This window comes from Akanthomyces muscarius, chromosome 2 (genome assembly GCF_028009165.1).
Source record: "Akanthomyces muscarius strain Ve6 chromosome 2, whole genome shotgun sequence".
NCBI classification, from domain to species: Eukaryota; Fungi; Ascomycota; class Sordariomycetes; order Hypocreales; family Cordycipitaceae; genus Akanthomyces; species Akanthomyces muscarius.
This window is the reverse complement of record NC_079242.1, coordinates 2,904,004-2,924,222: the sequence shown is the minus strand read 5'-3', so window position 1 is coordinate 2,924,222 and position 20,219 is coordinate 2,904,004. Positions and strand designations below refer to the sequence as shown.

Below are 20,219 nucleotides of genomic sequence, written 5' to 3'. Positions count from 1 at the left end.
GGTATTTCCGGACAGTCAGAAGAGCCGCCAGAAAGTAAAGAGACCAAACAAGACAGCAATGAACAAATATGACTCTTGCAATTCCTTCCAACAACGACAATAACCTCCAATTTCTAATCGAACAGCGACCCATGGCAAACTCCTTCCCCACCTGTCCTTCGTGAGTCGTTCCCTAATGCCTTGCACCTCTGGGTATGTTGTGTAGTTGCTTGCTCCCGCCTGACAAAAAGAAAAGAAAACTGAAACTGAAAATTTTACCCAATGTACCAAACGCCAGATAAATGCGGAAAAATGCAGGAGGCTTTCAAATCCACGACGATCAAATACATATCTTGCTCCCTTCATGATCAAGATTCGTTGCTCCTATGCCTTGTCCATGGGCGAACTAGGCACCATTTGTGCTCGGCCGGGCTGAGCCGCCTTTCTTCTTCTCATGGGCATACAATTGTCTGTACATGCTGCTGAGTCTTTCGCCCGTTACGCTTTTGCTTGTGTCATCGACAGGCCAAAGAGCAGCCAGGAATTCCCTGTCGGCGTGGGTTAGTATGACTATCAAGGTGTCGCAGACAAGTTCGTCTTACCAGAAATTATCTTTCAGTCCTCCATCCGCAACAGTAGCTGAAAGCTTCTCATCAAGGAAAGTTCCAATGACCACAAGCTCCACTGAAAAAATCGCCGCGCGCTCCTTGTGCGACGGAACATTGTGCTTTGTGGTCGACAGAATCCGCTCAAAGTTCTCTCGAACGGGCTTGAGCAGATACCAGATCATGGCGTCATTGTCCTGCTCGCGAAGATCCGCATTGTCACCAATTTTCCTGAGCTCGTCCAGCCGGCGAAGTGCCTTTGCTCTCCTATCATCCAGGGGGCGGTGCTCTTGGTGGTCGCTTCTCTCGCGCTCGCCATGACGATCGTCACGTCGGTGGTCATCACGTCGGTGTTCATCACGTCGGTGTTCATCACGTCGATGGTCATCGCGTCGGTGTTCATCACGTCGATGGTCATCGCGTCGATGGTCGTCACGTCTGTCGTCACGTCTGTCATGTCTGTCGTCACGCCGTTCGTCACGCCTGTCATCGCGTCTGTCATCGCGCCGGTGGTCGTCACGGCGGTGGTCGTCACGGCGGTCATCCCGCCTGTCGTCACGGCGGTCATCCCGTCGATCATCCCGTCGATCATCGCGACGGTAGTCGTCTCTGCGATAATCATCTCTGTGGCGAGGTTTTTCACGGCGTCGGTCACGGTCATCATCATCTCGGCGTCGAGGCTTTTCTTGCCTGTCGCCTCTGTCGTCGGGCCTACTGTTGCGACGCCCGTCTTCGGCTCGATGATGCTTTGGAATACGTGAATCTTCATGCGAGCCCTGTTTGCGCTTGAGTTCTGGCCGGGGGGTTCCGCGATCATGATCCCGCTCCTTTTCTCGGGGACGTTTCGCTCCCTGAGCACTTGGGGATGCAGCAGCGCTGTTACGGTGGCCATTGGATAGAGACTGCTTCTTTGCACGGTGGCCTTCTGCCGCCCTGGGGCCAGCGCGATCATTCGATTGTCTTGCAAGAAGGACGGCAAGTAAGTATTCAGTGCGTCGGACGAGATGCACCGCGCCGGGGGCCTTCGACTTGTCATTGGCCTTGGATCGCTCTTCCTTCTTGCCAACACGATGCTCCTCCAGAAACAATTTTTCTGAAAGTTCCAGGTCTGGATCGTCCCGGATCGGTACCCATGCACCGAATCCGTGCCTGTCGATACCAACAAGAAGCATGGCATCTTCCTTGGCGCCCCATGGACAGCTGTAATTGGCGCCCTTGGTTGCGTCTGGAAGTCGGAATGTTTTCCAATCCGTTTGACTTCGAATGGCATCGCGAAGAAACTGCAACTGCTTTGGTCGCTCGATGGCTGTTTCAGCATTGACCTTTTTCAGCTCACCAAAGTCGATCAAAACAGCCTTCTTGTCCTTCTTCGTCAAAGTTTTACCCATCTTCTGCTCTTCCTCAGCCATTCTGTTGAGATTGTCATCCACAGCTGCCTGTGCGGCTTTGATGAAGTCGTCTAGAACAGACTTGACAAAATCGCCATCGCGATCGACAAGCTTTGCTTCACGAATGATATCATCTTGTCGATCATCCATGGAGCCATAGCGGAAATAGGCCTTGATGAGGTTGCGCTGCTCTTTGTCATTGAGGGGCCGTTTGGGATCGGCTCGCAGAGCACGTTCTTCTTCTTCCTCTTGCTGTTGTTCCCTCTGTCGCTTCTTGAGGCGATCGGCTCGTTCAGACTCCCGATTACGGTTCTTGATAGCGGCGCGTCGCGGTGCACTCTCAGCGGCGACCTTGGCAAGATAATCTTCGTGCTGACGCTTCTCTTCATCAGCCTTGATCTCTGCCAGCTTGTCGGCCGGAATGATCTGATCCCAGTCAAGGTTAATGTCGTCCACCTTGACATCCGTGATTTGCATGAAGTTGTCCCAATCGATGCCTCCACTGCTCAAGTTGATCTTGTCATCGACCTTGGTCTTAGTGACTTCTGCATTCTCAAGGATAGAATCAATATCGAGCTGTTCAAGACGCTTCTGGTTGCCGCTCTGCTCAAACATCTTGGACGAGCGCATCTTCAGTACCATCTGAATGTCCTCGTTCGAAGACGGTCCATCAACCTTGATACCTTTCTTGTTGAGCTCTTCCTTAAATGCGGCCTTGCCATCATCGGTGACGCCAGCCTGGATGGTAAGGTACTCTAGCAGCAACTTGTTTCGAGCACGTTCCAAGACTTCTTCTTCGACAGTTTCCTTCGAGACAAGGCGATAGATGTTGACTGGGCGCTTCTGACCAATTCTGTGGGCTCGGGCCATGGCCTGCAAGTCAGCCTGGGGATTCCAATCGGAATCAAAAATGACGACAGTGTCCGCTGTCATAAGGTTGATACCCAGACCACCCGCACGAGTAGAAAGCAAGAAGCAGAAATCTTCACTTTCGTCGGCATTGAAGTGGTTGATGGCCATTCTTCTTGGGCCTGCCGCAATCGTGCCATCTAATCTCTGGAATTTGTAGCCACGTAGAGACATGTAGTCGCCGAGGATGTCAAGCATTTTGACCATCTGACTGAAGATGAGAACACGATGGCCGTCCTTCTTCAGTTTCGAAAGCAATTGATCCAGGAGCATCATCTTTCCGCTGCTTGTGATGAGACCCTTGATTTGGTCTTCACGGCGGACGCTACCAGCCAAAACTCGCTCTTCAGCGCCAGGAAACATGTAAGGGTGGTTGCTGATCTTCTTGAGCTCCATCATGATGTTCAGCAATGAGTTCTTGTGACCACTGCTGGCATCGGCAAGCGCAGCATAGTTCCTTGTCAAGATGTTCTTGTAGTAATCCAGCTGAACATCGGAAAGCTCAACACGAATGATCTTTTCTGTCTTTGGTGGCAGGTCAGATTCCACAGTTTCTTTGGTGCGACGCAAAATGTAGGGCGCGATAGCGGAGTGAAGCTCTTGAAGCTTTTCTTGGGCATCAACTGCGGAAAGTGTGTCGAGGTCTTCATCAATGTTGACTTTGCCTGGGTTCAAGAAGTCCAAAAGTGCAGCAAGCTCGGACAGATTGTTTTGGATGGGCGTGCCGGTGATGAGTACTTTGCAGGGAATGCCGAAGCCAACCAGACGTGCGTAAAGCTGCGACTCACGATTCTTGAGACGATGGGCTTCGTCAACTGCTAGCACCTGAAACTTGATGGATTGAAGAAATTGCCAGTCTTGAAGAATGAACTCGTACGATGTGACGAGAACATTGAATTTGGGTTTCTTCGGATTGCCATCAACAAGCAACTCATTTTCGCGAATTATGTTGCGTGCATCTTCGGGACCCAAATACACGACATAGTTCATGTCCGGTGACCAATTATTGAACGTGTCGCACCAAGCCGGGATAACGCTAAGAGGGGCGACAACCAACGAGGGACCTTCTTGCTTGCGGCAGTTGCGCAGCCAGCTGAGAAACGAGACAGTCTGCACCGTTTTGCCCAGACCCATTTCATCGGCAAGAATGACGTTGTTGCCTCGGCACCAATTGAGGGCGAGGAAGTTGAGTCCACGAAGCTGAAAGGACCGCAGCTCGCCATTCTGGATATAATCAGGCTGGGCATCGAGTTTCGTCATTCTAGAACGTGTGTCCAGGTTCGTTTCCTTGCGGTCCGACTGCCAGGATCTCGATGCACGGTCAAGATACTGATCAATCTTGTCTTGGAACTGAGCACTTATTTCCGAAGCGGCCTCCCAGGTGCATTCTTCATAGGTGAGGCCCTTCCATTTGACGAAATACTCGGTGCCTTCTTCTCCATCGCGAACATTGACAACTCTTTCCACCTTCGTAAAGTCCTCAAAGGCTTCTTCGTCACGCTCACGGTCGAGGAAATATTGCTCCTTAACCTCAGGTGGCATCTCCTCACCAAAACGAATGTCGAGCTCATACTCGACAAGCTTTCGGAAGTAGTTTTCGACTTTGCGGAAACCACGCACATCGCGAAGAGATTCAATTGTCTCCCACGTGTCGTGCAAGTTTGACTTGCCTTGCCATTTGATGAAATATTCAAAGTCATGTCGGCTAGAGTCGTATGCAAGAGAAGCATCGTCTTTGATACGATGCTTAATGACCTTTTCGACGTAGGGGGAGTCATCGACATAGTCGGCAACGTAATAGCCCTGGCCGACTTCGGTGTCATCTTCTTCTTCTTCCTCGGCATCACTCTCTTCGTCGTAAGCTCCTTGCTGGACTTGCTGAGCGGCTCGTCGGCTGGACCAGCGCTTCTCCGTGAGAGCGAGGGCTGGTTGAGCCTCGAGCCGTCGCCGAGCTCGCTTGATTTGGCTCTTTGCTCGTGCACCACCATAGGTATCTGAATCGGAGTCGGAGTCGTTAGTGGACAGTTGCATTACCGGTGTCGCTCGCTTGGAGGCTAATGGCGATGTTAGTTGGGGTAGGTAATTAGGAGGACAGCACAGCATAACATACACGTTTGAGAGTTGTCAACGCGTCGCCTCTTGACTTGACGACGTCTAACGGGCTCGGCATCAGATTCCGATTCAGATTCGGCCTATGCGACAGCTGTAAGTAATATAATCGGCTTCAATATTGGCAGAGGGCGTACCAGTTTGATTTGCGGTTGGGGGCGTCGCTATAGTCAAAAGTTAGCGCCAATGGAAGAGATGAAAATTTTTCACGGGTCGGGGATGCCATACACTACGGCGTAGACCATAGAGCTCCGGGTTGGCTCTCATGTACTCTTCTTCGTCGAATGACGCTTTTCGCTTGGATGTTTGATTCGAGTCGCTGGAGCTGGCACGGCCGCGCGTCTCCTCGTCGTCATGTTCTTGCGGAGAGGGTGCATCTTTGCGTATCTCAAAGTCAGCGTCGTGAGACGCGTCATCGGCGCTGGATTGTTGACTCTCTGACATGCGATCATCGTCCGAGATGTTGTTTGCGCCGTCACTGGCGCCTCTGACGGATCTCATAGGCGAGGGCCGATGCGACGGGGTCACGGAGCGATTGGAGGCATCGCTGTGGCTCCGAGAGCGTTGTGGAGGGATATGCGAGTCGTTTTCATCATCTTCCATCACATGTCCGTTAATAGGACTGCCCAAGGCAGGGCTAGACATGTTTGTGGTTTCGCCGAGCGCTCGATGCGACCTATGAGTCCAGAGTGGTGTCAGCAGAATATCCCTCGCCTATATGACAGTCCAGGGGCGCAAGCCAGTAGAGAGTGGCAATGGAATCGAGCTGAATGATCTGAATAGAAAGTAGAAGCGATGTTGAGATGGAATATTGCCGATATCGCTCGCGTATGGAAGCTTTGGTGATGGAAAGCGACCCAGGGACCAGGACCTGGCAGACGGTTGGCGATGCTGTTGGAGGCAGTGCTGGAGCGTATACAGAACCAAGCCATCAAAATCAACGGGTTTCATCGATAATTGAAGCGAGAACTGCCATTTCAGGTGTCCCAGATGGCTAACAGTGCCTCGTCAAGCGTCGCAAGCAGGCATGGGCGATATCTGGCGCTGGTGTAGTGGCCACGAGAGGGATGGGGGCGTAGGTAGAAACGCACAGGAGACTTACCAGTCATGAATAAAAAGAAGGGAAGTAACCGAAAGCGATATGAAGTAGACTGCGAGACGCAGCAGGGCTTTTCGGGGAGGATCGTGGGGAAAATCGGTAGATAACGAGGGAGCGTGGTTGGAGACGGCCGAAGTATTAAAAAAGCATAGGCGAGAAAGGCAGAAAGAAAATGGAGGGACGGACGGGGCGGAGAACCGAAGGCACGGCTGGGTCTGGGTTGGGGGCAGCCCATTTTAGGTTCGGTGGCAGGAGTGCTACAGGGGTGCCACAAGTTGCGAGGCGCTGTACCACGCGCTGTGCTTGGCTGCCTGAGGCGCTACCACTCTCGTATTGGCCCGCCTACAGCGCATCCCCCGGCATCTTACAGCGCTCACTTACAGCGTCTTCCGCTGCCTAGGTACCTAGGTAATCAGGTAGGTAGGTACAGATCACCTCGCTAGTCTACCTGCCACCAAAGCCTGTGGGTGCTGTGCCACAGCCACAAGGTCACGTGTAGGCGCTCCAGAACATCTCATCACCAACTTGTCCTTCACGCGTGGCCAGCCAACAAAGGCAAAGCTGGCTGGAGGCAATCACTGTAAGTATGGTCATGCATAACATTACCTTTTATGGCTGATCAAGGTTTTCTTGTTTAACTTTTCTGCCTTTCACTTTTGGGTGTGCGGTGAGGTGTGTGGCACTGCATTCTCGTAGGGGAACATGCTGGTATCTGCCTAGGTACCCTGCGCCCTTATATCCGTACTACAGTGCAATCTCTCGCTGCCATTGTGCTACCATCACTTGCGATGCTGAGACGAGACTATGCAAATATGCGAACCATGGTATCCATCAGCTGATTTACTGCGGTACTCTACCCGTGCTAGAAACGTGGTCGTCGGAGAATCGACTCCCCTTGGCAGCCACCTGCCTACCTAGTGAGCTCTAAATTACGGCCTTCCACATTGCCTTCACAGCTAGTTCAATCTTTCAAGCAAGCAAACAGACAAACATAAATAGTAATATTGCAACTAGCTTGATATTCGACAGGCTACTCTGCAGTGCTGAGAACAATTGTATTCATCAACTTTGGCATGTTTATAGCCCCTTCCTCTGTGGTCATGTCTGTCCCTATTGCCGCACACTGTTTGGGCATGATGGCCGACGCAGCTAGATAGGGCAAACCCGGTGCACATGTACTCCAACACCCTTTCCCAGGCAATCTGTACTTCTTCCGAGCCTAACCTCTAACGCCCCTCGAGCTCCCCACTGCAACAGCTCACGGCGGCCAAATCTCGTCCACAGTTGCCCTGCCCCGCCAAGTCGACGATTCACGAGGCGCGAAAAATTGATGACCATCCCACTACTTGCGGCCACCGTTTACCGCACCTTGTTCTCCTTCTTTTCCTTCTCCTCCTACCACCAACTTCCAGATCCTCCTCGAGACTTGCCTTTGCGCCCGCCGTGTGCTTTGGTCATTGCTCTGCGCCCAGGATCTTCTTCCTTTTGTCTTTCTGCCCCGCTATAGCTCGTCCGGCTTGCTTCCAATTCCCAGCATATAAAAACAGTAAATCGTGTCAAAAACTTCACTACCCCACCATCCAACACCACCACCGCCGCCACCATGGTCGACAAACTCACCCGGTAAGCTGCGACTGCCCGACGCTGCCTGTGGGCACTGTGCACAAGTTATGGTGATAATTCGAATATTCAACGGCTAACGCTTTCTGCTCCAGTATTGCCATTGTCAACAGCGACAAAGTACGCCCCCGCCCGCCGAGCCTGTTCTTCGACTACCCCGCCGTACTGACCGTCTTTACAGTGTCGTCCCCGAAAGTGCAGGCAGGAGTGCAAAAAGTCGTGCCCTGTCGTTCGCAGTGGCAAGCTCTGTATTGAAGTCGCTCCCGATTCCCGTCTAGCCTTCATTTCCGAATCGCTCTGCATTGGTTGTGGTATCTGCCCCAAGAAGTGCCCTTTCGACGCCATCACAATTATCAACCTGCCCACCAACCTCGAAAGTCAGGTCACCCATCGCTATGGCCCCAACAGCTTCAAGCTTCACCGTTTGCCCATGCCTCGCCCTAATCAGGTGCTTGGTCTTGTTGGAACCAACGGTATCGGCAAGAGTACCGCTCTGAAAATTCTCAGCGGCAAGCTCAAGCCTAACCTGGGTCGCTTCGACAACCCTCCTGATTGGGAGGACGTCATCAAGCACTTCCGTGGTTCTGAGCTTCAGAGTAAGCCGTTACTTTTTTATTTTCCATGGTAGTGATTCTGGCTAACTAACACCCATCTAGACTACTTCACCAAGCTTCTGGAGGATGACCTGAAGGCTGTCGTCAAGCCCCAGTATGTCGATCAGATTCCCAAGGCCGTCCGTGGCCCTGAGAAGAGCGTCCGCCACCTTATCGAGAGCCGTGCCTCTCTCAACAACACTGAGGAGGTCGCCAATGTCCTCGAGCTCAATCACATCATGGACCGTGACATTACCCTCCTCTCTGGTGGTGAGCTCCAGCGTTTCGCCATTGGTACCGTGTGTGTCCAGAATGCCGATGTCTACATGTTTGACGAGCCTTCTTCGTATCTTGATGTCAAGCAGCGTCTCTCTGCTGCCAGAATCATTCGCTCGCTTCTCCGTGACAATGACTACATCATTGTTGTTGAGCACGATTTGTCCGTTCTTGACTATCTCTCCGACTTCATCTGCGTTCTCTACGGTAAGCCCGCCATCTACGGCGTGGTTACTCTGCCCTCGTCAGTCCGTGAAGGTATCAACATCTTCCTCGACGGTCACATCCCTACTGAGAACTTGCGTTTCCGTGACGAGTCTCTGACTTTCCGCATTTCCGAGGGTGCCGACGAGTACGCCCTGGATCGTTCTCGCGCTTTCAAGTACCCCAAGATGGAGAAGACTCTTGGCAACTTCCGTCTCCGTATTGACTCTGGTGACTTCACCGACTCTGAGATCATTGTCATGATGGGAGAGAACGGTACTGGCAAGACTACCTTCTGTCGTCTGCTTGCCGGTGCTCTCAAGCCTGACACCAAGGCTGGCGTTCCCGAGATGAGAATCAGCATGAAGCCCCAGACCATCACACCCAAGTACGATGGTACTGTCCGCCAACTCTTTTTCAAGAAGATCAAGGCCGCGTTCCTGTCTCCTCAGTTCCAGACGGATGTCGTCAAGCCTCTCAAGCTCGACGACTTCATTGACCAGGAAGTCAAAAACCTGTCTGGTGGTGAACTGCAGCGTGTGGCCATTGTTCTGGCTCTTGGTCTCCCTGCTGACATCTACCTGATCGACGAGCCCTCTGCCTACCTCGATTCCGAGCAGCGTATCATTGCCTCGCGTGTCATTAAGCGTTTCATCATGCATAACAAGAAGACCGCCTTTGTCGTCGAGCACGATTTCATCATGGCCACCTACCTCGCTGATCGTGTCATTGTCTTTGACGGCAAGCCCGGTATCGACGCGCACGCAAACACCCCCGAGTCCCTCCTCACCGGTTGCAACACTTTCCTCAAGAATCTTGACGTCACCTTCCGCCGTGACCCCACCAACTATCGCCCCCGTATCAACAAGCTGGACTCTCAGCTGGATCAGGAGCAGAAGATGAATGGCAACTACTTCTTCCTGGATGACAACGACGATAAGGTTACTGCTTGAAAAGGGCATCCATAGGGATAAAGCTCCTCCGCACTACCAGCAGTCGCCGTATGAGCAGACGCATGGCAGGGGCGGCAGCGAAGCCAGTTGCAACTTAGGAATCCACGTCGACCTGGAGTGCCAAGACTTGGCGGTGCCAGAAAACGGCGCCAGCGAGGACGACGAGCCGGACGACTAACATCGGCGGCAAGCAGTCTCTCACCTGTTGTCTGGTCCTGCCACGATGAGTATTGCGGCTTGTGGCTGTAATCTCATCCACGGCAGATTGAGGGACAACGGAACAAGATAGGAGGGCTGCTTGCCACCAAACGTGCCCGTTTCCTATCCTCGCGGGAAGACGGGCTCGTTTTTTATGAGAAAAGTTTTATGTCTATAAGTTTTACAAAATGAAATAAATCCAATTTTGATCGCATTCACTCCATGCGCGCTCACACAATCAAAAGATATTTAAATGGATGTATTATTCTCCGCAGTAAGCCTCTGCTCTCGATGTATATACTGCTAAGCGCCATATGCGTCTACGATAGCGAAAATAGGTACGGCATGGCTCCTAGATCATTTTGTAAGAGAGGGGAAGCGACGAGATGCAGGAATCGCAATGTTTTCCGCAATGACACATTCAAGGAACGTCCCATTATCGGTTAGCTTGAAAAAGACGTTCGAACAGTAAGTCGTGTTCTTCGGTTGTTGTTGTTTTTTTCTTACTCCTCAATCTCTCCCTCTTCGCTGCCGCTCAACATCTCGGCGTCCTTGTCCTTACCCGCGTCTGGTGCGGCGGCGGTGGCGGCTGCAGCCCGAGGAGGCGTCTTGGCCCGTGGGCGCTCGTCGCGGGCAGGAGTGCGTTCGCGGGAGCGATCCCTTCTCGCTCGCTGTAGACAGTCAGTAACCATCCCATCAATTTTGCATGAGCAGTGGAGAGAAAAACATACCTTGGAATCCCTCGAGTCTCTCCTCGAATAGTCATCTTCCTCGTCCTGGCGGCGACGGCGCGCACCAGCCGGACGTTCATCACCATAGGGGAGCTCGTCATACGAACCTCGATCCGCACCCCGACGGCGGTACCGATCCTCCTCTCTGTCGCGGCGGTCGTATTCGCGATCGTCGTCGCCCCGTCGCGGGCGGCTCGGGCGATCATAGTCGCGCGGGTCGCGCGCATCTCGGTCGCGACGCGAAGACGGCGGCGGCGGCGGCGGCGGCGAGAGCCGACCGCTGCCTCGCTCACTAGCCAGTAGGTTCTCGGCCATGGTGGACTTACGATGATTGCGCTCACGCTCGGCAATAGCCTTGCGCCTGTCCGCCTCGTAGGGATCCAGCTCCGCAGGGCTGCGGCTGCGTCGCCGTCCGCCGGCACCACCGCTACGGTGTGACCGTTCGCTGCGCGGCGCGCGGTCGCCGTCTCGGCGCGACACGTCGCGCTCGCTGGATCGTCGCACGCCTCGTTCCAAGTCCTCCTCCTTCTCGCGAAGCCGGCGCATGTGTCTGTCAAAGACGCTATGGAGGGCATCGTCCGGGAGCGACTGGAATTCTGCAGACTTCAGTATTCGTGGTCGTACCTTGTCAAAAGTGTCACTGAGGGCGACGGGAGGATCCATGCGCTTCAGATAGACGCGGAGATCGTCCATTGTTCGGCGCTGGTGGCGGTCAGGCTGCCTGTCCTCGTCACGCTTCGAGGTTCGCTTTTCGCGCAGCTGATGTCTTTGTCAGTGTGATATCTATTGGCCTGGAGCAAAGTATGTGGCTTACCCGATCAAAGAGGAGTTTAAGAATATCAGGATCAATGTTAGCAGTGCGTCGATCATCCTTCATAATGGACATGAACTCCTCTAATTCGCTTGTGGGTGTGATTTCAACCCTCTTGTCCTGTGTCAAGTTAGTAATTGCTTTTATTCTTGTAATCATAATGGCTTACTTCAAGAACATCAAACACGTGGTTTCTGGGACCACGCAGGTTGCGCTCCTCCTCTTCCATGACGTCCCAGAAGAGCTCCTGGGCTGTCGAGCCTGCGTTACCAGCCATGGCAATGTAGCGCTCGTCCTTTTCAATAAGTGGGAAGATCTGTGACCATGTAGTTCCAGCCTTGATCTTTCCATCACGTCGAAGTTCGGCAAGCAGAGGCTTGAAATGCTCCCGGGCCTTGCGCTCCTGTCGTAGCGTCATGTTCTTTTCCTCCTGCTTGGCATCATTAAAAGCGCGTTCCAGTGCCTTCATGTGGTTTTGGAACGCTGTCAATATGTCAAACTGGGTCAGAGATTTATACTTGTCGTCATCCTGGAAGTTGGGCGTAGAGGAAAGGGCCTTCTGAGCTTTGGGCCAGTCGGAAAATGGCTCCAAGTTGAGCTTTGGTAGCAGATCCAGGAGACCGTCCATGGCGCTTTTGCGGAGATTCGACTGCTGCTCCTTGTGAGCTCTCCTGAGTCCCTGGATATATTCCTCAAAGAGATGCCTTCTCTCGTTCTCGTTGCTCGTGCTTCGGAAGATTGTCTCGCCCTCAATGATGGGTCGCGCAGTCTTCCATCGCGTGTAGTGCTTAATCTCGGGGTGGCGCTTCAGCATAGTCTCGAAATCGCTTCGCAGCTTGGCCATTCTCTCCTCAGCGCGTTCCTTGTCGTGCATGACGACATCCTGGCAGTACTTTTCAAAAGCAGCGCGACGGTCCTTAGGGTCTTTGATGGCGCGAAACTGCGGATCCTTGGCGGAAGCGCGAATAGCCTGCTCCCAAGTCCAGTCTGGCTGCACACCGCTGCGACGAAGCAGCTTTGCAAAGGCAGCCTCTGCCTCTTCGAGTGTAGCGTAGTCGGGTTCGTCGTTGGCGGGCACAAAGGCCTTGATTTTGGGGTCGATGGGTGCGGCGATTTGTCGGGCATCAGCGTACGAATCGCGGTCGCGGTCGCGGTCGCGGTAATCACGGTGGTCCCTGTGATCTCCTCGGTCACGGCGGTCGCGCTGGTCACGATTGTCACGGTATTCACGGTGGTCGCGTCCGTCACGACCATCACGGCCATCGCGGCCGTCGCGGTGGGAATCGTAGCCTGCCTGCGCGTTGCCTTGATTAAACGATGGCGCGGATGGTGCACCGCCGTGGCCAAGGGCAGCCTTGAATACATCGGGCATTTCCCAGGAGCTCTGCTTCGTCTCGGTGTTGTACCAGTACTTGCGCCCGCCCTCGGCCGTGTACTCTTTCCATGGTTGCGACGACAGGGCACGCTGCGCATCATCAGTTAGTGCTGGCACCAGAATCAATGGTTGGGGAGGGCGCTTGTTGGGTACGAACCTCTGCTGGCGTCATCATCTCCTCTGGCTTCGTCCATTGCGTAACCTGACTTGCGCTGTTGTAGTAGTACGCCCTTCCATCTGGCGTGTGGTGCTCCGCCCATGGCGACGCCGGGGGCGCCTGCTGGCCGCCGTATCCGTTCATGCTGGGAGTTCACCGCTCTGTGCAGTGGTTATAACGATGCCCGTGAGCCTTGCGACAGTAGCGCCGATGATTTGAGGGATGCGAAAGGGCAAAACGAGGAGGATGGACAGGAGCTAGGCAAGACGACGGTTTGCCAAACGGGCTGGTAATTTTTCTGCCGCCTGGGCGAACGGTTCGTGGCGCACGAGCCACATTTCTACCAGCCACATCCACTTGTTGTGCCACACTGCCTCACAGCGCTCTAGCTCTACGGAGTATTAACAACTATTTAGCCAAGGGGCGTCGCTATTGCAATACCACTGCTATTTGAAGCTCATGGGGTCAAATACCTAGAGGTCTGCGCATCGCTCTTGATAGCGTCTGAAGCCTATGGGTCTGTTATAATTTTGTCCCACCTACACTCCGCGCATCATGTCGGAAACCGATGCGAGGATATCAGAAGAGCTGCCGCCATCACAATCCCTGCCGCGAGACAACTCTGGAAGCTTCACAGACCTGTCGTATCTCACCTACTTGGTGCCTTCCGAGACGGACATCGACCTCGACGAGGCCTTCAAAGGCTTGGAGCAAGGAAAATCCATATTAGAATCGATACCGCAACGCGAGACTCTTTTCTTTGGTACCACATCCCACCGCTCCTCCCACCTTTCATCTCACTCACACGACTGACCAAACTCTCACAGATGAGACGGTGCAAGTCTTGCTCATCCTCAAGACGCCATGGGTGGAGGAAAAGGAGCTGCAGTCGAGCCTCCAGAGACTTATGATCTCTCTGGCCGCGCACGTCGTCAACAGCCCGACCGCAGCCAACCGCGACGCCCCCGCCCCGGCCGCCTCAGAGTCCATCTACGTCGGCGCCGTCGGCGACATTAGCGATCCCTTTGTCGTCGTGGACGAGGAAGCAAGCAGCGACTCGGACTCCTCCTCGACCACGCAGTACCTCTACGCCGTATGGAAGCTCGCCGTGCCGCTCTCGCGGCCGCGCATGCGCCTCCACCGCCCGTCCGTCGTCTTCTCCGCCTCGGCGGGCGTCAAGCCCGAGCAGTCGGCGGCCGCCGACCAGGACAGCGGCCGCACGGCGGGCTACCTGCAGAGCGGCGTACCCTCGGGCCTCAACCTGCTCGAGTCCTTTGCGGGCGACCCGGCGCTGCACGGCGTGCGCCCGCGGCTGTCGGCGCTGCGCGTGTCGCGCGTCGCCCCCGTCACCCGGCAGCAGGATCTCCTGACGCGGTTGCGCACGCTGCCGCAGCTGCAGCTCCCGATCGCGGCGCTCGTGCACGCGCGTATCCGCTTCGCGCGGCCCAGCGCGGCGCCCCCGACGAGCACCGTCGTCGCGCTGCTCGAGTTTGACTTTACGCCCGACCTCGACTGCGAGGCGCTCGTCGACCGCGTCGCGCTGACGACGTCGGCCGGCACCGTTACGAGCCTGACCGATCACGATGGTGACGATGTCGCCGCGCTCAGACTCCCTATCAGCTGCGTCTCGCACGACCACGTCACCCTGGTGTACGAGATTCGGCCGCACCGGCTCGACATCAACGCCAAGGACGCCAGCAACACCCTCCACATTGTCGTCTCGGCGTCGATCCAGGTCGCGCCGGGCGTCTGCACCCCGCGCATCGACATGGCCTGGACGGCGAGCCTCGACTTTGCCACGCCGCTGAACCCCAGCTTCGGCCCCGTGACCGAGACGACGGGCATCCAGCGCGCGCACCGCCCCGCGCAGCTCTCCATTGCCAGCAGCAACAACAGCGCCTCCTCCCCGTCTTCCGGCGCAGGCGCCGTCATGCCCCTCAAGTCGCCGTCCGTCACGCGCCCCGACTCGCTGCCCATGCTCGAGGCGTCCGCCGTCGTCGCCCAGACCGCGGCGTCGGTCCCCAACCTCGGCATCACCATGTCCTTCAACGCCCCGGCCGGCGTCGTCCGCCCCGGCGACGTCTTCTCCTGGACCGTCTACGTCCTCAACCGCACGAGCGAAGCTTCCACACCTCCTCCTCCTCCATCCACCGCCGCGCAGCCGGCCAAATCTCCGCGCAAGCTGGCCCTCGTGGCCATCCCCAGGCGCCGCCGGCCGGAGACGGCGCGGTCGTCGTCGGTGCGCCCGCCGTCGACGGCATCGCGCCGCCACGGCGAAAAGGAAATCGCCTCGGCCGTCGTGGACGACAACGTGCTGCACGCGCTGCAGAAGAATGCCGTCCTCGACGGCGCCGACCTGGTGTGCCTGAGCGCCGACACGCGCGTCGGGCCGCTCGGCCCGGGCGCCTGCCACGTCGTCGAGCTGCAGTTCCTCGCGCTGCGGCCCGGCATAGCGGGCATCGAGGCGATTCGCGTCGTGGACCTGGGGTCGCAGGAGCACGTCGATATCAGGGACTTGCCGACGACGGTGATAGAGCCGCTCGGCGCATGAGATCAAACAAGTTTTAAATATTCTATAAAAAAATCAGAAAGAAACTACATCATCACAAAAAAGTGTACTGCCAAATATGACATGATCTGATGCTCGCTAGTAAATTGCAACATGGTGTTATTGTATCAATATGCTAGCTTCGCTTCGTTCAGCAGCATGGTCTTTCTGCCGCCACATGGGGTAATGCATATGCTATGCTATGCCAAGTAAAAAAACAAACACCACCCGATGCCAACATCCCAAAATGGTTGTACCACATGCCGTTGTCCAAATAATCCCAATGTAAAAAAAAATGATAAAACTCCGAATGATATGCGTCTCGCCCATGTGTAAAAGAAAAGAGAGGTTCCCACCAATAATGCTCCCAAGGACAATGCAAAACTTCTAGCCCTTTCAGAGCCAGAAGTATTTCGTTCGTTAAATGTCGTACTCATCATCCCAGCCGAGGGTGTCGTAGATGGATTTCTGAGGCTTGTTCTGGTCTTGCAGCTTCAGCTGCGCCACAGGACTGGCACTAAGAACTTGCTGGTGCTTTTGTTTCTTAGCCGGCGTGGCAAATATGTGGTCCCTGCTATGGTACTGCTTCATAGTTCCCTCATTGGGCCTGGGAGGCTGCAGTAGGCCATTCGCGCTCATACTGGTAGGGAGCGAGTGCGGCGCTGGGTTGCTCGTCCGCGCCAAGGGCGATGGCGGAACACAGGGCTCGTCGTTGCCGCGGTGTAGAAACGTGGCCTTATTCACTCGTTTCGTCGGAGTGCTGCCGACGGTATCAATAGCCGGCGATGTGTTGAGATCCATGGGGTTGCGGAAGCCAATACGCTGGCCAGTGGACGGGATAAACGGCCCAATGCTCGAAGGTGGGATGACCTCGTCCATGTGGTGCAAGGGCGTGTCAGGATTTCCCTGGCTGTAAGCAAACACGTCTTTGAATCTGTTGTTTGCCGGTGTCGCCTTAACAACAGAACTTCGTTGCATCCTGCGAGCTTCTGCAAAAACTGTTAGTCCTTTGCCACGAATCAATTTATAAAACGATACTTACTCTTCACTGCGAGCGCTTTTTGCTGGTCGGCCTCTTCCATAGCTTGGCCAACAACCTCTCTATTTGGTTTCCGCAAGGCGGCAATAGCATCCTTGACTTGGGCGTCAACAAGGGCTTGTCTGCTCGCCTTGGACCCATCTTGGCTCGCCACGTTGCTGCTGCTGCGAGAGAGCGCCGGCCTTTTCTGGCTTTCGTCCTCCTTCTTGAGCAGGCGCTTGAGATTGGCCGATTCGCTTCCCTCGCGTCTTATGGTAGGCACGGATGTTGAGGTGGCAGATCTCATGAGAGCAATCATATTGCTCGGTCCACGAGAGACGCTCCTTCGGCTATGTTGGTCTGTTGATAGTGCGCGCTGGAGTGTCCTTGGCGGCCGGGGCGCGGCAGGTCTCTTGGTTGCAGAGCCAGGTTTTTGTTCCTTCTTGTTCGCTGAGCGCTTTTGGGACTTGCCGCTGCCCGTCGGCACAATCACAGGGCCTCCAAGCTTCCTGTTAATAGCGTCGCATATTTCAGGAATACGTGCCGAGAAGCTAAAGGTCATTAGCTTTCAAAAACGTGTGGTTCGGAGCACAATGACTTACAATGGCACGATGACATCAGTACAGAAGTCCTTGAGAGGTTCCGAAGATGTCTTTTGCACGCGGTTACCATTGAGATTCTGCCTGTTGGCTTGCGAATCCTCTGCTAGTTGCTGCTCGTCAGTGGCGGTCGACTGCCAGATCGTCAAGCGGTCGGCGTGAACATCAATCAGAACTGGCAGGTTGTGCTTATTTCTCTTCTTCGTCTGGGCAGCCGCTGGCGAGCGGTGAGCCCCTGAGGCGGAGGCGCCAGGGAGTACAGGAAGGCTGCTGTCCGCCGCATCGTCTGCGGCTTTCAGAGGCTCGAGGGCCAGAATCTCCATGATTAGAATCATCTGCAGCTGTGTCTCACGGGTGCGGAGCAGCGACAAATTGGACTTGATTTGCATAGCCGTGTATGAAGGCTGCTCCTCGTCTAGCTCGGGCTTGTTGGCATTCCACCATTTTCGGATGCGGTCGTCCTCGTTGGGATAGAGGCCATTTTTTCCGAGTCTCATCTTTTTGAGTTTACGCCTCTTTGAGTGAGTCTCGTCGGAGCTTTCGACGAGGGCGGATAGCTGCGAGATGATTTCTGGCGCGGTCTCGCGGTATTTCTTGTCGATTTGTACCGTGGTGAGAATCAGGCTCTTGAGGAATTCGATGAGGTCCGCCATGTCGAGGTTTGCCTCAAGGTCAAGGAGGAATGTTGATCTAGCTCGTGATAAAGGGCCTTTGGCAAAGTATGCAAGTGATCCCTACACGCATCGCGTTAGAATAAGAATCTGAAAGTATCTACGAAAAGCACTCACCATAGATTTATATAATGCTTCGAAATAATGTGATCGGATGTTTTCAAATATGCTGGTAGCCACGTCTTGTGTATCGTCGTCGAGGGCTGGGGCATGGAGTTGGCTGGGTGGGAGCACCGATGCAGCACCCATCATTAAACTTTCGCCTTTAGTCTCCCCAGTGTGGGGACGAGCCTGAGAGCTCATTGTTGCCGCCGTCGGGGTGTTTTCCGGGTGAGGCTTCACGCAAGGAAACATGATTTCAGGCATTGGCTCCTCGCGTTTCCTGCACTTGTTATGCGGAATTATGACTTCTGGCATTGGCGCCGAACCATCGTCCTGCTTGATATACCGTATCATGACTTCTGGCATGGGGGTCTCGTCTTTCGATTCGTTGTGCGGAATCCTGACTTCCGGCATTGGCGCCGAACCATCGCTTTGCTTGATATACCGAACCATAATCTCCGGCATTGGTGCCTCAGGTGCTATGAGCTCTGGCACGGGCGTCTCTTCTATGCTCTTCTTCACAAACGGGATCATAATCTCTGGTGTAGGCCGCAGTGCTTGGTCCCACACTCGGCGTTGCACCTCTGGTGCCAGGGGCGCCTCGTCGCTCGAGGGGCCGGGCTCCGCCTTGGGCTTCTTGCGCACGAGCGACTGGATCGCCTCGATGGCGGCGCGCTTCTTTTTCTGCTGACTGATCATGTGCGGCGTCATGGTCGCCAGCGAAGTCTGCGGCGGCGACGCCACCTCTGACTTGACAGGGAAGACTCGCTCGGGGCAGAGCGCAGTGGCGTCCTGCGCGAGCTGTTCGAGGTCGACCCAGGCACCGAGCTTGCACATGGCGTACAGGCCGTCATTCTGGCGTTCAATGGCATGTATCGTGCGGGTGGCGTCGTGCCGGGCAATGAGCACGCTCTGCGTAGAGCCCATGCGGGTTTCGAGGTCGAGAATCTTGATGCGGGACTCGACGAGGCGGGTGTAGGCGCTCTCGGTCGTTGTGGCCTGGAAGTCGATGCAGCCGAGGGGGAGATTTTGGCGTCGTAGTAAGAATAGAGGCGACAGCGTCCTGGGCTGTACGTGGAGGGCGTGCGGGTGCGGCTGTATCGCGAAGAGGTGCGTCAGCATATTGTTCGGGGTTTCTGATGGCCCAGATGCTGCGATGGACGGCTACTAACCTTGACGGCAATGGAGGGTTTGAGCAGCCTCTCCATAGCCGGATCGGATCGTCGCTTTGTCCACGTCAACGGTGAAGCGGCAGCGGTACTGCCAGCATAGTTGAGGCTTCCATCCGAGCTTGGCGTGAGGATGCCGGAGTGAGGGCGTGACGCGCCCCTGTCATCCGGGGCGACAGAGGAGGACATGGGCACGAGTAGCTGTTCATTCGTCGGACATGGCGTGCGCGTGTCGAATAATGTTTATATTAGCCGGCGTGTGGTGCAGTATAATATTTTCGTCGCAGGTGTACAAAATGCATATACAAATGGTTCGAGGTATGTTGTATGTTGTCTGTGTGGTGATTTTTGGTGGAGCCATCAGTATTAACGGCGCGGTACGACGCGTCGTTGAACTGGCGGTAACCAGTGGGGCGGAACTACCTATGACGATGTTTGTCGCGGTGAGCGACAGTACCGAATTTTGCAGATATGTTGCTGAGAAATAATGGATTGTTCTTCGTATGAGCCGCTCGAGGGTTGTTTTTTTGCAACTTGGCGGTCTTCTGCAGGCTTGCGAGCATGCATCGGCGCGGGTATCCTCCCGCTGGAAGCATGTCACACGAGGATGCACAGCTATAAATGGCTTCTACTGCAAATGCAATTTTCTGGTTGAAGAGGTCCTTTTTGTGTATACTGTAACGTGAATAACGCTCAACTCTGTAATTTCTAGCCTTTTTTGTACGATCTTAGGCTGTCCACAGCAGGCGACCGCAAAATAGAAATGGCGGTTGCTGGTACCTTGTGCTTACTGCCAAAGCAGCGCCTCTCTGCAAGTCGTGCATCAAGACGCTCAGCAATTTAAAACCGCCACCACCCATCTCACTGAGCGTTTAAAAAGCATAGAATATATATATTTGGCCCGTAAGGACACTACAGAATGAGCTACAGTACACTTCTGGCTATTCGGGGCCACCCAGCGCCAAGATGGAAAATGACAAAATCGCTGCAGGGTAAGCTGGTCACGCTTGAAGCACCCAAGGGCGTTAAATGAGATCAAAGCCCCTTTGACTCACCCAAAGACCGCGAAATCGATCTCTACCCAGAAGGCAGATTCACATCTGCA

General features: G+C 54.7%; 5 protein-coding genes across 5 annotated transcripts; 2 read left to right on the top strand and 3 right to left on the bottom strand.

Moving 5' to 3' along the window:
- Positions 1 to 385: 385 nt before the first annotated feature.
- LMH87_004094 (uncharacterized protein) lies at positions 386 to 5,442 on the bottom strand (the record flags this gene model as incomplete). Its single annotated transcript, XM_056195263.1, has 6 exons — positions 386 to 527; positions 582 to 4,935; positions 4,992 to 5,073; positions 5,128 to 5,154; positions 5,219 to 5,367; positions 5,433 to 5,442. The coding sequence occupies 6 exons, from the start codon at positions 5,440 to 5,442 to the stop codon at positions 386 to 388; spliced, it is 4,764 nt and encodes a 1,587-aa protein (XP_056048909.1).
- A 2,250-nt stretch (positions 5,443 to 7,692) lies between these two features.
- On the top strand, positions 7,693 to 9,735 carry LMH87_004093 (uncharacterized protein; the record flags this gene model as incomplete). The annotated part of the gene is made up of 4 exons (XM_056195262.1): positions 7,693 to 7,712; positions 7,805 to 7,829; positions 7,891 to 8,305; positions 8,366 to 9,735. The coding sequence occupies 4 exons, from the start codon at positions 7,693 to 7,695 to the stop codon at positions 9,733 to 9,735; spliced, it is 1,830 nt and encodes a 609-aa protein (XP_056048908.1).
- Positions 9,736 to 10,436: 701 nt separating this feature from the next.
- On the bottom strand, positions 10,437 to 13,151 carry LMH87_004092 (uncharacterized protein; the record flags this gene model as incomplete). The annotated part of the gene is made up of 5 exons (XM_056195261.1): positions 10,437 to 10,604; positions 10,665 to 11,423; positions 11,479 to 11,595; positions 11,645 to 12,940; positions 13,008 to 13,151. 5 exons carry the CDS (start codon positions 13,149 to 13,151, stop codon positions 10,437 to 10,439), a joined length of 2,484 nt encoding a protein of 827 aa, XP_056048907.1.
- A 411-nt stretch (positions 13,152 to 13,562) lies between these two features.
- LMH87_004091 (uncharacterized protein) lies at positions 13,563 to 15,558 on the top strand (the record flags this gene model as incomplete). The annotated part of the gene is made up of 2 exons (XM_056195260.1): positions 13,563 to 13,770; positions 13,835 to 15,558. The coding sequence occupies 2 exons, from the start codon at positions 13,563 to 13,565 to the stop codon at positions 15,556 to 15,558; spliced, it is 1,932 nt and encodes a 643-aa protein (XP_056048906.1).
- A 417-nt stretch (positions 15,559 to 15,975) lies between these two features.
- Positions 15,976 to 19,303, bottom strand: LMH87_004090 (uncharacterized protein; the record flags this gene model as incomplete). Its single annotated transcript, XM_056195259.1, has 5 exons — positions 15,976 to 16,544; positions 16,598 to 17,124; positions 17,176 to 17,906; positions 17,961 to 19,040; positions 19,118 to 19,303. The coding sequence occupies 5 exons, from the start codon at positions 19,301 to 19,303 to the stop codon at positions 15,976 to 15,978; spliced, it is 3,093 nt and encodes a 1,030-aa protein (XP_056048905.1).
- Positions 19,304 to 20,219: the final 916 nt, after the last annotated feature.